Source organism: Carcharhinus amblyrhynchos, chromosome 14, assembly GCF_965287045.1.
Source record: "Carcharhinus amblyrhynchos chromosome 14, sCarAmb.v2.hapA, whole genome shotgun sequence".
Taxonomy (NCBI): domain Eukaryota; kingdom Metazoa; phylum Chordata; class Chondrichthyes; order Carcharhiniformes; family Carcharhinidae; genus Carcharhinus; species Carcharhinus amblyrhynchos.
The window spans coordinates 65,950,011-65,965,002 of NC_137337.1; the positions used below are offsets into that span (position 1 = coordinate 65,950,011).

At 42.8% G+C, this 14,992-nt stretch overlaps 1 protein-coding gene across 5 annotated transcripts in view; it reads left to right on the forward strand.

Moving 5' to 3' along the window:
• Window positions 1–2,855: 2,855 nt before the first annotated feature.
• pacs2 (phosphofurin acidic cluster sorting protein 2) overlaps window positions 2,856–14,992 on the forward strand; it is a 237,464-nt gene continuing 225,327 nt past the window's right edge. For 4 of the 5 annotated variants that reach the window (XM_080203026.1, XM_080203027.1, XM_080203028.1 and 1 more), the window contains exon 1: window positions 2,856–3,066. In XM_080203026.1, the coding sequence (XP_080059152.1) occupies window positions 2,951–3,066 (116 nt within the window). In that variant the 5' untranslated portion in view covers window positions 2,856–2,950. The remainder of the gene's footprint in view (window positions 3,067–14,992) is intronic. The other variant, XM_080203030.1, reaches the window with a different exon arrangement.

Below are 14,992 nucleotides of genomic sequence, written 5' to 3' on the forward strand. Positions count from 1 at the left end.
CCAATTTAGCATAGCCAATCAACCTATCCTGCACGTCTTTGGACTATGGGATGAAGCCGGAGCACCTGGAGGAAACCCACGCAGACACGGGGAAAACGTGCAAACTCCATTCTAAATAGTAACATAAGGCTGGAAAGGAACCCAAATCCCTGGTGCTGTGAGGCAGCAGTGCTAACCACTGTACCATCCTGCTGCCCATTATGGGACAATAATAAATCAAATATAGCACTTTGCATAAACTTAGGTCATCCCAAGGTGTTACAAAATGAGTTAGATCATGTTGAACAGTTGGAAACATGGCAGCCAAATTATGCGTAGCAAGATTCCTCAGAGCACAATGTCATAATGACTGGATTATCGGCTTTGGTGATGTTGGTTGAGGGATAAATGTTGGTCAGGATACTCAAAAGAACGCCAACTGTGAGCAGGTAGGTAGTGGCTTCGTTTTGACAGCTCATCCAAATGAGTGCAATTCTGACAGTACAGCATCTCCGACAGTGGGACACTCCCCCAGGACGGCACTTCCAACAATGTGGCAGTCCCTCAGGATGACACATCCAATAGGGTGGCAGCTCTGACAGCACAATAGTCCCTCAGTTCAGCACTTCTGACAGAGCAACACCTCCAGCAATGCAGCACTCCTTGAGGATGGCACCTCTGACAGTGTGGGATCTTCAATAGAATGGCACCTCTGACAGTGCACTTCCTGAGAATGGCACCTCTGACAGTGTGGCACTTCATGATGTGGGTATGCCGGCGTTGGACTGGCGTAAACACAGTAAAAAGTCTGACAACACCAGGTTTTAGTCCAACCTATTTATTTGATAATATACTCGCAAGCTTTCGGGTTAGCCCCTTCGTCAGGTGAACCTGACGAAGGGGCTAACCCGAAAGCTTGCGAGTATATTATCAAATAAATAGGTTGGACTAAAACCTGGTGTTGTCAGACTTTTTACAGTGTGGCACTTCCTCAGGACCTCACCTCTGACAATGTGGCATGGCCGACAATGTGGCACCTCCGACGCCTGCATCTCCAACAGTGCGGCACGAGCGACAGTGCGGCACTCCCTCAGGACAGCAACTCTGACAGAGCAGCACGTCCAGCACTGTGGCACCGCCGATAGTGCGGTACTTTCCTGGGATCATACCTCCGACAGAGCAGCACCGCCGACAGTGCAACACTTCCTCAGGACGGCACCAACGACAATGCGGAACTCCCTCAGGGCGGCACCACCGACAGTGCAGCACTCCCATTGGGCAGCATCCTATGACACTGCGGCATTCCCTCAGGGACTCTAACACAGCGGCACCTCCAGCAGTGTGACACTCTATCAGAACAGCATGTCCGACAGTGTGGCACTCCCTCAGGACAGCACCTCTGACAGAGCAGCAGCTCCAACAAATTGGCACTCTCACAGTGCAGCATCTCTGACATGCCAGTGCTCCCTCGGGACCACTGGCAGTACAGCACTCTCTCATTCCGGCACTTCCTTAGGACTGCACTCCTGACATAGCAGCATCTCTGACACTGCGGCCCTCTCCCTCAGTGCTGCACCTTCGACAGTGCGGTACGGCTTCAGGAAGGCAGCAGGCCGGCACCTCTGACAATGCTGCATTCTCTCGGGACCCGTACCTCAGATAGTATGGCACTCTCTTGGCACTGCACCTCCAAGAAAGCGGGAGCTCCAGTAGTGTAGTACTCCCTCAGGACAGCACCTCCAACAGTGCAGCACTCCCTCAGGACTGACTGCTAACAGAGCTGCACTCCAACACTGCAGCACTCCCTCAGAACTACACTGCTAACAGAGCTGCAGTCGACACTGCAGCATTCCCTGAGGACTACACTGCTAACAGAGCAGCACTATGACACTGCGGCATTCCTTCAGGACTACAGTGCTATCAGAGCTGCAGTCCAATACTGTGGCATTCCCTCAGGACTACACAGCTAACAGAGCAGCACTCCGACAGTGCGGTACTCCCTCAGGACTACACTGCTAACAGAGCTGCAGTCCGACACTGCGGCACTCCCTCAGGAGTGCAGTGCTGACAGAGTTGCACTCCAACACTGTGGCATTCCCTCAGGACTACACGGCTAACAAAGCAGCACTCTTGGCACTGTGGCACTCCCTCAGCACTACACTGCTAACAGAGATGCACTCCGACACTGTGGCATCCCTTCGGGACTACACTGATAACAGAGCTGCGCTCCAACACTGCGGCACTCCCTCAGGACTACACTGCTAACAGAGCTGCAGTCCGACACTGCGGCACTCCCTCAGGAGTGCAGTGCTGACAGAGTTGCACTCCAACACTGTGGCATTCCCTCAGGACTACACGGCTAACAAAGCAGCACTCTTGGCACTGTGGCACTCCCTCAGGACTACACTGCTAACAGAGCTGCACTCCGACACTCCCTCAGGACTACGCTGCGAACAAAGCTGCACTCCGACACCCCTCAGGACTACATGCTAACAAAACTGCATTCCGACACTCCCTCAGGACTACACTGCTAACAGAGCTGCACTCCGACAGTGCAGCATTCCCTTAGGACTACAGTGCTGCAGTCCAACAATGCAGCACCTCTGATGTGCCGCACTCTATCAATGCGGCTCTCCTTCAGGACTGCACCGCTAACATAGCGGCACCTCCGCCATTGTGGCACTCCCTCAAAACCACATCTCTAACTCTGCGCCACCACCAACAGCACAACCCTCGTTGGGGCCGCACAGCGCACGCGCTCCGCGGGGCGGCCGTTGGGCGCGAGGCTGTCGGGCGCGAGGCTGTCGGGCCGTTGCTGGCGCGCGCAGGCAGTGACGTGTTTCCGGTGGGCCGTCCCGGCGCCGCAGTGAAGGAGCCGGAGCAGCGGCTGCGTGTGACAGGGAGGGAGGCAGGGCATTCGGATAGCGGCACACACACAGCATGCACAACCGGCACTGACATCGATTCAGCCATGGCAGAGAAAGGCAGGCTCAGCTTCACCGGCTCGTCCGGCCTCAACAAGCCCGTCCCTATGAACCTCTTCGCCACCTGGGAGATAGACGGTTCGTCGCCCAGTTGCATACCCAGGTACAAAGCGCTGTGTCCCGGGCACGGCTGGCACAGGGCTGCAGGGTCGGAGCTGGCGATGGCTAGCAAGGCAGGCAGAAGGATGGGAAAGGGCTGGCGATGGGCGCAGGGCTTGAGGCTGGGAGGGTGTTCTAGATTGGAAGAAGGGCTGATATGGGAATGGCACATCAGGCTGGGGAGGGTAATGTCAGGCTGGCATAGCAGTGGGGAAGAGCTGGCGTGGATGCTGAAGTGGGGATGGGAAGCAAGGCTGGGGGGCTAATGTCAGGCTGGCGTAGGAGTTTTTTTTATGTTATCAGAATGAAGTTACTTAATCCCCTCGATGTCATGTTCTGGCACCTGTTTGGGTACATTGAGGGAGAATTTAGCAAAGCCAATCCACCTAACCTGCACATCTTTCAGACTGTGGGAGGAAACCGGAGAACCCAGATGAAACCCATGCAGACATGGGCAGAACACCCTGACTCTCACATACAGCGACCCAAGCTGGGAATGATCCTGGGTCCCTGGTGCTGTGTGGCAGCAGTGCTAACCACTGTGCTGCCCTCAATGGAGATGAGCTGGCATGGGTGCAAAAGTCAGGCTGGGAAAGGGAAATGAGTAGCACAAGTGAGAAGTCATGGTTGGCATTGGAAAGGGTTGGGACAAAAGTTAGGTGAGCTGCCTGAGGGGCAAAGGCTCCAGGTCAAGTGGCAAAAATGGGTCAGGAGAGAGACTGATTGAAAGGCTGAAAATGTCAGTTTGGAATTTACCTATGTGCATATGGAGTCAAACTCCATTCAACATTACTTAAAAAAATTTAACCTGTCTTGCTACACAACCTTGGATTCAGCAATGCTTTCTCAGAAGCTTGTTTTCTGGTGGGAGCCTGTTGAATTAGGGCAGCACAGATTAAAATTAATAACTGGGGCTAAACATTCCATAGGAATATTCATAGACTGGTGCTGCTAACTTTTAAAAGTGACACAATGAAGACAAACGAGCCCAGTGTACAACTGATCACTGCAGATGTGCGGCTGTGTGCTATATTGTTGAGGATCAATCTTTAAATCGTGCGGAGTGTAATTGCTGTCCAAATGAGTTTGCTGCATGGATGTTTTCTTGAGTTGGCCTGGTTATTAGCTTTCTATTGACATTTTCAGCCTTTTTTTGAGATTTTGTGTTTGTAACATGTAATTGTTACAGAATGATATTTGAGATCTGTATCTAATTACAATGCTGCAATGGTTCATTTGTAGAAGAGCTGATTGATGCATTAGTGACTGGTTTGGGAGGAAAATCACCATCCATGTACAATCAATTGGAGCAGGCAGTGCTGAAGGGAAAGTACGTGAACAATCTATGCTAAGTTATTGTTTTGAATGCTTTGGCATTTCCTCCCCCTCTCTTATAAATTTAGAAGTGAATGGATAACATATTTACTAGACTGCCAAGTGATTGACAGCCAGGCTTGGCAAAGGGCAACATACATTATCATGAAGTAATCTATAACTGTCTACCTAGTGTTTTTTTTGTGCATTAGATGATCACACCACACCAGAAAATTATGCAAAAGATGAGTTCCATGTTTACGTTGGAGTTCGTGAACATAAAGGTGCATTGTTTGCAAAGACTGTAAAATTGTCATAATATGTAAGCCTACGTGTACAATGCATCAAACTGGAAAATGAAAGTTGAAGGGACTTCCCACAACTGCAATTGTTTGTCCTGAAGGGAAATAAACTTAGTAAGAAACCATGTTTGGTATTGTAGAATGCACTAGGTTTTTAGAGGTTACTTTGCTATGATTTGAAGAATCTGCTGAATTTCAACGGGGTTTTTTTTTCTCTACTAATCTTTTCTCCTTTTTGTGAAGATATTGACTCTGCTTGAGTGTTGTTCTCTGATATCTTACTGTAGTGGCCCTTACTTATTTGTGATTGCTACGTGCCCAACACCCAATCAAATCCAATCCTTATGTACCCATTTTCAGATATTATCAATAATCTATTAATACCCAGGCTGAACTACATCAAAAATATGAAAATGAAAGGACAGCTAGTCTTTTGCTGGATAACAGACTTTCCCCATCCATTTCATGATGCTCAGAACACCGTCTCACCCAGCTTTGCAGTTATGTAATATCTCAGGAGATTACATCCTCCTGCAAAGAAGGACTAGTAAGGGCAGGAAAATAACATTGATTACATGATGTTGGAGAGGAATTTTACAAAGTCAATCCAGGTAATCCTTCCACTCCCCTCCCATTTCTTAGTTGAGGCTAATTGAAGTCCAATTGCCTTTCCTGTTGTTAGCAGCTAACTTGGATCAACTTGGAGCCAAAGGTCTGTTGCTTCAGTTACTCACTGGTTTTACTGAGCTAGCTGAATTTGAAAGTTAAGGCCAGCGGAAGGCGTGTAGTCTAATTGCGATAATTATTTGGAAATGTCGTCTTTTTACTGTTCTTCATGTGCACTGAATTTTACAGATGCATTTAGTCCAGAGATAATGCATCTCAGCTTAGGGTAGTCTTGTTTTGCTGCTGTGTCATTTGAAATTCTTTGGAGAAGGGATGATTATTTATTACAACTGACATTTTGCCAACTTTGTTTAAAAAATATCACACTTGCAGTTAAACCAGGAAAACTCGATTTTTGCTATTGAGTAATGCTCAGAGCTGTAATTGCCACTCTCATTGTTTCAGCAGTTCTTCAACACAATCACATTTTGCAGATGCGTTCTCACTTTGGAGTAACAAGTGTTTTTAATTAGAAGTCTTGATATTCCATAATATCCCATATTAAAGAGACAAGTAACTTGCATTTATATTGTATCATTCACATACTCAGGATATTCCAAGATAATTTGCAGTCAAAAGTGTAAGCTCGTTTTTCTTTACAGGTAAGTTCTATAGACAGTTCATATGCAGTGAGATCTGACAAATATCAATTGAGTTAAATGTCTGAGTAATCTGTATTTAATGCTGTTGGCTGTGGTATGAATGATGACAGAACTTCATTGTCTTTTATAACCTGAACAGGCAGTAAATGCTTCAAGGTGGCATTTTTAACACTTCAGCATTACTCAGTGGAGGTCAACCAAGCTTATTTCATTCAAATTCCTACAGTGCAGAAAGAGGCCATTTGGCCCATTGAATCTGCACTGACTCTAACAGAGTATCCTATACAGGCCCTATTACACCCCACAACCCCAAACATTTTCCATGGCTGTTCCATCTAATTTACACATCTTAGGACATTAAGCGGAAATTTAGCATGGCCAATCCACTTAAACTGCACGTCTTTAGATTATGGGAGGAAATCGGAGCACCCGGAGAAAACCCATGCAGACAAGGGGAGAATGTGCAAACTCAGCACAAATAGTCACCCAAGGCCAAAATTGAACCTGGGTCCCTGGCACCATGAGGCAGTAGTCCTAATCACTCTGCTGCTGTGCTGATTTGTTCAAATTTTGAACGCAAGAGAAGGTTTCCCACTGTAATTCGAGTTCAAACCAGAGTGGTGCCTGCAAGTCCACTACAGAGGAAAGAATCTATAGAAGTTGCACTGCTACATTCTTCTTTTGTTTAGAGTGAATGTATTGAGCAGTATGGATTACATTCCATAGACAAAGAAAATTTCAGCTTCAATCCAACTTCAAAAAGTTAGTAATCTCATTCATTGAGAATAAGAATCGTCAGTTGGAGCAGAGAGGAAAATACTATCATCTCCACTGAGCTGTGGAAGTTCTTGAATTTCATTTTTAAGTGTGATTGTTCTTTGGACGTTAGCATTGAATCTGATCAACCTTTGCATATTGGATCTTTTTATTACATTGTGCACATTTTGGGATGAGACTACAGTTTGTAATTTGACATTAAAAATCAGTGAATATTTTACTGTATTCCTAAAATAAATACTGAGCATCTGATTCTTTTGTGCTCTTGTTTTGGTGAATGATCACTTCACTTCAGTCCTCCTACGTATTTGAAGTAGTCATGACCATTAAACCGATTTCACAGAGAACTCAATTTGTTCCCTGCTTTTCTGTATTAAATTTTACAACATTTATACAGCCTACATTTAGCTATTGTAGTACCCTTGCAAGACTTTGTATTATGTTGATTAAATTGTTATCACTGTTGCTATATTTTTGACTTGCTGGAAACATTGGAGTAGTTGGAGATTCAGATTGATAGATTTCTGTTAGCTCCATATCCCTTGATATGCTTATCTAATCTGAAATTAAGGCACAGATCAGTTACGACTGAATTGAATTGAGGGGGATTAGGCTGGAGGGGCTGAATGGCCTGCTGTTGCTAATATTGCTGGTGAAGAGCAGTTATTCCCCTCAGCCAACAATTGCCATTTAGATCAGGATGATCAAAATTGCACCTTGGCTGCTCAACACTGACAAATGGCATTTAAAACAAAGTAGCTCAGCCAGTTTTGTTGTTTACTAGTTTGTCTCATTTGAATTTTGTGGCTCAGGAAGTTTCTAAGAAGGGTGTTTTTTTTTTAGTGCAGTTGTCACATTATTGGTTAAATCCCAAATGCACTATTGTGTCTCCTAGTTTCAGATGTATGCTTAATTAATAGGAAGATGAATTCCATGGCACTCCCCATTTGGCCAAGCTGACAAACTCGCACAACCGTGCATTTATATTAATGTACTACTTTTAGTTGAAAGACACTAGCTCCTAGCTGACTAAAGATTTGTTTTCGATTATCAAGGCTTTATAACCACAACATTTTAAAACAGGATTTCCTATTTGCTTGGATAATGTTTTTTTCTTAAATTATGTGAACTGGTTCCAAATCCCAATAGTCACAGTAGGGATGTTTGAGAAATGTTGAATCCCATGAGAAATATTAAGCAATGTCGTGATAATTCTGCCACCAGATAAAGAAAAGCTTGCATTTAAATAATGACTGTTCGTTATCTCATGACTTATCAAAGTGCTTCACAGTCAGAGGTCCTACTGGCAGGACAGACATACCATAAACAGTCAGGAGGGAGTTGTCCTGGGAGTCCATAACATTGACCTCTTGTCCCATTAAATCTCAGGTGAAATAATGGAAAGGAAACCTCCTGCTGATTACCACCTACCGCACTCCGTCAACTGATAAATCAGTCCTCCATGTTCAGCATCAATTGGAAAAAGCCCTGAGAGTTGCAAAGGTATAGATTGCATTCTGGGTTGAGGACTTCAATGCCCATTATCGAGAATGGCAAGGCATCATCGTTGCTAACTGATCTGGCCAATTCCTGAAGAATATAACTGCCAGACCAGGCCAGTGGCAGGGGGTGAGGAAACCAGCAAGAGGGAAAAACCTACTTGACCTTGTTTCCTCCAATCTGCCTGTTGTTGATGCATCTGTCTATAATGGTACTGGTAGAAATGAAGACAGGCAGTATTTCTAGAAATTAAGTCCCATCTTCATACTGAGAATGCCCTCCTCATGTATTGTGTGGCACTTTTACTGTGCTATTTTATTTAGTTGTCCACGAGATGTGGGCTTTGTTGGCTTGTACAGCATTTATTGCCCAACCCTAATTTTCCTTGGGGAAGGTGGTGGTCAGCTACCTTAATGTTGGCAGTTCATGTGAGAAACCCTGGCAGTGCAATATAGTATGACTCTGGGAATGTCCACCTAGATTTCGTACTCAAGTTTCCTTGATTCAGAAGAGCTGCCAATGGAACCATGGCTAAAATTAATTAGGAGCTGGAGAGCAACTGCCTGAGTGACTCTGAGCATAAAACTGAGTTGTCACTCCAGGAAGGTCCAAGAACAATCTCCAGGATGCCTTGAGCTAGCTGATTTGAATAGGACTGATGGTGTAGAGCTATACTATGTTGGGCATGAATTAGCCTGGACCACTGTAGAGTGACCTCTGCTAAAAAAAAGTTGTTTGTGTAGATATTGATCAGGGCAGAATTGCATATGGCTGTGTTGTCGTCTTCTGTGGTTAATTTGCTTGTTGTCACTGCCTGGATTCATTCATGTACACTACTTGGGAGAGATACAGGAGGATGGCTGGTGCTTCTGATCACCACACTGGCAAGAATTTTTGCCTTTAATTGATGGAGAGGAGAACATTAGAGGTGAGGAAAGTGAGACACCTGCAGTTTCTTGATGGCGTCCCAGACTTGGTTTTAAAATTAGCTTGGATTAGTTGCAAGATATAGTCTTTACTCTGAGGAAAATGTTTCACTACATCAGTGTGACATTTTCATATTTGGGCGAGCTGTTCTGACCTCTCCTAGTATGGTTGTGAACTTGTACTGAATTGTGAATCTATTTGTACCATAGATTTGTTCCAACTGTGAGCTGTTCTCTAGCTCCATCAGCTAGAATTCGTGGAGGATGGATGTTCATCCCATCAGACTGAGCTGCTTTTGACAGTTGGTTCCAGAGGTAGAAGAACCCTGTTTGCTGCATTGTTCAGTTGTTTTAATGTCCACACTTACATGGCAAATTTACCAGAAGATAGGCTTACAGGTTTCCATTCCTTAACTGACAATATTAAACTATGTAAGTACATTATACAGTGTGGAAATATTGTGTTTCTCAATTTCTGATATTGATATCAGCTGTAATATTGTCCCTGAACAGCTGCCAACAGTCACCATGATCTTGCTTTTCACTCATAAAAGAAAGAAGTTGACTTTATTTTTATGCCTCAGGACATCCAAACTACTTCATGACCAGTAAATTACTTCTGAAATACAATAATGATAGTTGTGCAGACAAATGTAATGGACAATTTGTGCCCACAAGATACCATAAAGAACAAATTTTATCTTCAGTGGCTTTGGTTGAATGAAGAACATTGGTCAGGATGCTGAGTGAATTAACGTTTAGTCTTCAAAACTGAAGGATTGTATTTTCAGCCTTTTCCTGAACAAGCAGAAGGGACTGTGAGCTAATGCATTGTTTGAAAGATGGAATGCCTATTGAAAGTGAATTGACCAAACTTACCTTGGGAGCTTGTAATTTATTTGTTATGTTGTAAGTGTCTTATCACACAGCTCCTTTCCTGTCTTTGGTCCAAAATGTCTTCAGGAACAGCTCATTTCCTATCCGTGGTCCCCAGTGACTTATCAAACAGCTCATTTTATATCCATGGTTCTCTACCTTCTTGGAACATATTTATTATTTTAAAAAAAAGTTTGTCAAAGTGAGTTTTTTCCCAAATAAGCATTCTTGGAAATTACTTTTAAAATAACTGACAATACATTTGCACAATCAGAATGACTCCACTGGGAACATTGAAAAGATAGTGACTAGAGGGCAGTGAAAACTAGAAGATTTAGCTGAAGATATTGAAAGTGGTTTGAGAAATCCCTGTGCTGCAAATACAAGAGATACAATTGAAATTTAGGTAAGATTTGAAAAACTAAAAAAAAAAGCAACAGGATAATTGCACAAATTAAAAGCTGCACAGAGATTTAAGATTAGAATTAAGTCAGAAGGCTTCTTGTTGGGAGGCATGGGCAAATCAGTGAGTCTTTACCCAGAGGGTGGTGAGGGATTGGAATGCCCTGCCTGCTGCGGTTGTAAATGCGCCTAGTTTGGGGGCGTTTAAGAGATCTATGGATAGGTTTATGGACGAAAAGGGATTGGTTTAGATTAGTGGGTCAGTGTTTTTTTTAAAAAAACTGGTCGGCGCAACATCGTGGGCCGAAGGGCCTGTTCTGCGCTGTAATGTTCTATGTTCTATGTTCCTGGGCTGGGCATTTACAGGACCAGGTTGGAAGGAGCCATGGGAAGGTTGCTTTGGCTACCTGCCTCTCTCCTGTGGCCTTGCCAATGCCCAGGTGACCCAGGAGAAAGGAGCAAGCAGTATTTGATGGGAATATTTGAGGTCTTTTGTGACTGGTGGAATCTCTCAGCATGTAATGGATGCCTGTAATGACATTGTCATTTAAGTTTGATCAGATCTTTAGTTTATTTAATTAATTGTCCCTTTCTTAAAACTAAATGTGCTTTTTAAGTTAGGTTTTGTTGTTCCACTGGGGCAACACAGTGTACCCTTATTTGATTTGTTGTTGTCACATGTATTAACATACAGCGAAAGGTATTGTTTCTTGTGCGCTATGCAGACAACACATTCTGTTCGTAGAAAGGAATTGAGAGAGTGCAGAATGTAGTGTTACAGTCATAGATAGGGTGAAGAAAAAGATCAACTTAATGCAAGGTAAGTCCATTCAAAAGTCTGATGGCAGCAGGGAAGAAGCTGTTCTTGAGTCGGTTGGTACGTGACCTCAGACTTTTTGTACCTTTTTCCCGATGGAAAAAGGTAGGAGAGAGAATGTCCTGGATGCGTGGGGTCCTTAATTATGCTGGCTGCTTTGCCGAGACAGCGGGAAATGTAGACAGAGTCAATGGATGGGAGGCTGGTTTACGTGATGGGTTAGGCATTGATTGCATTATAAAATGCACTTCATTAATTTGGGCAGTTTGCCTTTCGGCAGTAAAATTTTTGATGTTTTAATTGCAATTTGGAAATAAATCTATTTTTGATTTAGGCAGTGTAAAGCACTAGGGGAGTAGAATTAATTTATTACTGAAGAAGGCACAATTTCAAACCCTTTGTCATCTGTTACTATGGTGTACCCTCTGATAGTCCCTACTCGCTATTCATCCAAGAAAAAAAAACAATTTTAGTGGAACATATCCCTTACCTCTGGCATGCTAGATGCCATGATCCCTCCACTGATGTCAACTGTGCTCTGGCTTCCACTTACATCCTTGTTGTCAGCAAAAGTATCATGGTTCCCCGTACCTCGATTTTAAAGATCTAGATGCAGAATTTGCACTGGTGATGATGATGAAACTGTCAGCATTTAACCCTCATTGCTTCTGTGGAACAGACGGCAACTTCAAACCATCTCTACTTAATGTTTAATGGCAATGAACTTGAAGTGGTGTTAGCTATTTATTGGGCTATGAACGAAGTGCTAGAAAATGGAGTTAGACTGATTTAGCTTTTCTCAATAGGCATTGACATGATGGGCTCAAAGGTCTCTTGTGTCATAAATTTTCTGTTTCTAATCTATTACTTTCTGATTTGTTGACTGTGGAAGTGCATCATACTATTCATGCTAATTATAGGATTTATTGAAATGGACATGGCCTCACTATATAAATACATTTACCCATCAGTTTAAGTATTTATAACTGGGATGATTGTGTCTGTGAAATTTTGACTAATGTTAAATGATTAAGATTTGAATTTGAAATTCTGATGATCAGAATAGACAGAACTTAATACCTAACCTGCAATTTTTTTTGAGTTCCTAGGAGTTGTACTGACTAGAGAAAAAATATAGTTGGGAATTATTATGAAAGAAAATAAATTGCCTTTTATGACTGGACCTTTCACAACTGAAGAATATCATCCCCAAAATGCTTTACAACTAATTAACCACTTGTAGTGTAGTTATTTGCCAATAACCAGTTTGTACATAACTAAGTCCACAAACAACTTTGAGATAATAGCAAGAAAATCTTTTTTTTAGTGATGACTGAGAGATAAATATTACCCTGCTTTTCTTCAGATAGTGTCATGGGTTTTTTTTTACATCCAATTGGGAGGAAAGACAAGGATCTGAAAAGATGATATCGCTGACTGGATTATTTGCTCAAATCTCTGTAGATGTTTGAACCCAAAGTCTCCTGACTCTGCCAATAGTACACTTGTCCCTCTGACTGTATTAGTTAGTAATTGAGAATAGTCCGTAATTTTTGCTTCAGAAAAGGCTGAAAACTACAGTGGGTAAAGGCTTAAATACATGCTGTGGCAAGAGTTTTGTTGTGGAAGTGCTCTGCGCATAGTCCACAATAAATTTGTGCACCAAGCAGGGACTGCTATCAGTGTGAATATTAATATTCCAGTAATTGCCATTATACAAATGACTTCTCTCTGTGGTTTTGTTTTATGCCAATGTGTAAGTATTGCTAAATAACTTTGTCATTTTCTCGGTCAATTATTGTCTGCTTACTATCCATGCATGTCTGAGACCCCTTAAAGATTGCACAAATGCCTATTTTGTAACATAACTGGAGCATTGCTTGCCTTCCAGTAAACTTTATTTCTACAGTGTATTACCATACTTAATGCAGCAGAGCCACGTGAACAAAAGAACAATCCGTGATACAGTCACTAAAAGGATCCTTTGTTCCATAACCCTCCCCCAGTTATTTTTTTTAAACAGCTTACCTTTTTGCCCTGCTGCACTACATATCGTTTTCATATCTTGAAGATGTGCAGCTAATCTTCTGTGTTGTTGTTGAGGCAGGAAGCAAGTAACTCGTGGAGAAAGAACTTTCTCTGTTACCCACTCTCCATTGGTTAAAGTGGAAGGAGAAAAATTACTGTATGAAGAATCATAGTTTGCATATAACTTATTGTAAACTCCACCTTGTGTTGTTTACTTTGACCTATGTTGTACCAGTATGTTATGGAATGTTAGAACAGAGAAACAGGTTATTTTGGCCAATCTAGTAAACACCAATATTTTTCCTCATTACTGTGGCAAACTCTGAATCTATCCTTGGTGGTTGCATCAAATGACCTTCCTTCCTACTCCCATTCAATACATCCAACCTTGCCATCTCCCACTTTTCAATGCCAGTTGGATAGAGAACAAGACTGTATGGGCTAGGTTTTACCAGATAGTTTGTGAACATGATGTTTGCCTCTACTCCAAGTTGGTAATATGTAAGTATGCATTGCAGATATCCATGATTTTTTCTGGGAGCAACTAATTATGAAACTGCCTCTGGAAACCCTGTCCAATGGTGCCTGATTGTAGAGGCAGGAGGTCTGTGCAGCATGATTGTAGATAGGGTTGCGAGTGTCCTTAGTGTGGGCGTGGCCGCAGGATCAGCAGCAGGTGCAAAATTAGCAGAAATGTCAGCCACCATGAAGTTTCTGGTGTGCTTACTGCTCAGAGAGACTTAAATATTGCAATTTACTGTGAACAAGTTAATAAGATCTTAAATGTTTTGAACCCCCTGCTGTGAAACTGTCTCTGCTTCTATGCTGGGCAACTGACGCAACAGGGAGAGTCTGACACAACTGACCGTCTGCCGCTGCTGGTTGTGTAGCCATCGCATTGGGAGTGCAGGAGTCAATCTGATGTGAATCCTTTGAAATTTTCATGCCTCTGTGGACCTGAGAAAATTCAGTCTTTCCTTTCTGATAAGATGATTCCTGACTTATATGTCAAGCAACCTTATCTTCCCATTTCTGAAATTTTTAAAACTAACAAATGAAACTGTTCAATGAAAATTACAAATGTAATAGGCAAAGAAATGAGGGGTCAGGAGGATCAGTCTGGTTAATTTCGGCTTTGTTTTCAAAAACTGTTGTTTCTTTTTCAAAACTGTGCAGTAACTGGTCTGTATGTTGTTCTTTTTCCCAACTTGCAGCAAGGTTAATCATTTAATTCCTGGAGATTCATGCACAATCTTGGAAGGTTGCAAACCTATTCCCCTCATGAGTAATCCACTATGCTACCTTAATAAAAGCGCAATACTGTGGATATTGGAAATCTGAAACAGAAGGAGATAGTGCTGGAAATACTTAGGTTTGTCAGTAATTGTGGAGAGAGAAACAATTAATATTTCAAGTTGAATATTATTCTCCTGGGTTTTGGTGTGGGGGGTGGGGGGGTGCGTGTTCAAGGAAGACCAAAAAGGACAATCAAATATAGAATAGAGGGCAGCAGAGATTAAATTACAACAAATGTCATCGAACAAACGACAAAGGTCGTGGTAACTTTGTAGTAAAGAGACAAAGCATTTGGCCAGAGAGCGTAAATGCCAGGATGATGAACAACACTGTCCAGAAAGAAAAATATAAAACAAGATTTAAGCTGGCACGTGACAAAAAATAAATAAATGGGGGGAACAACTTTCGCGTTTTTAAATTGTTG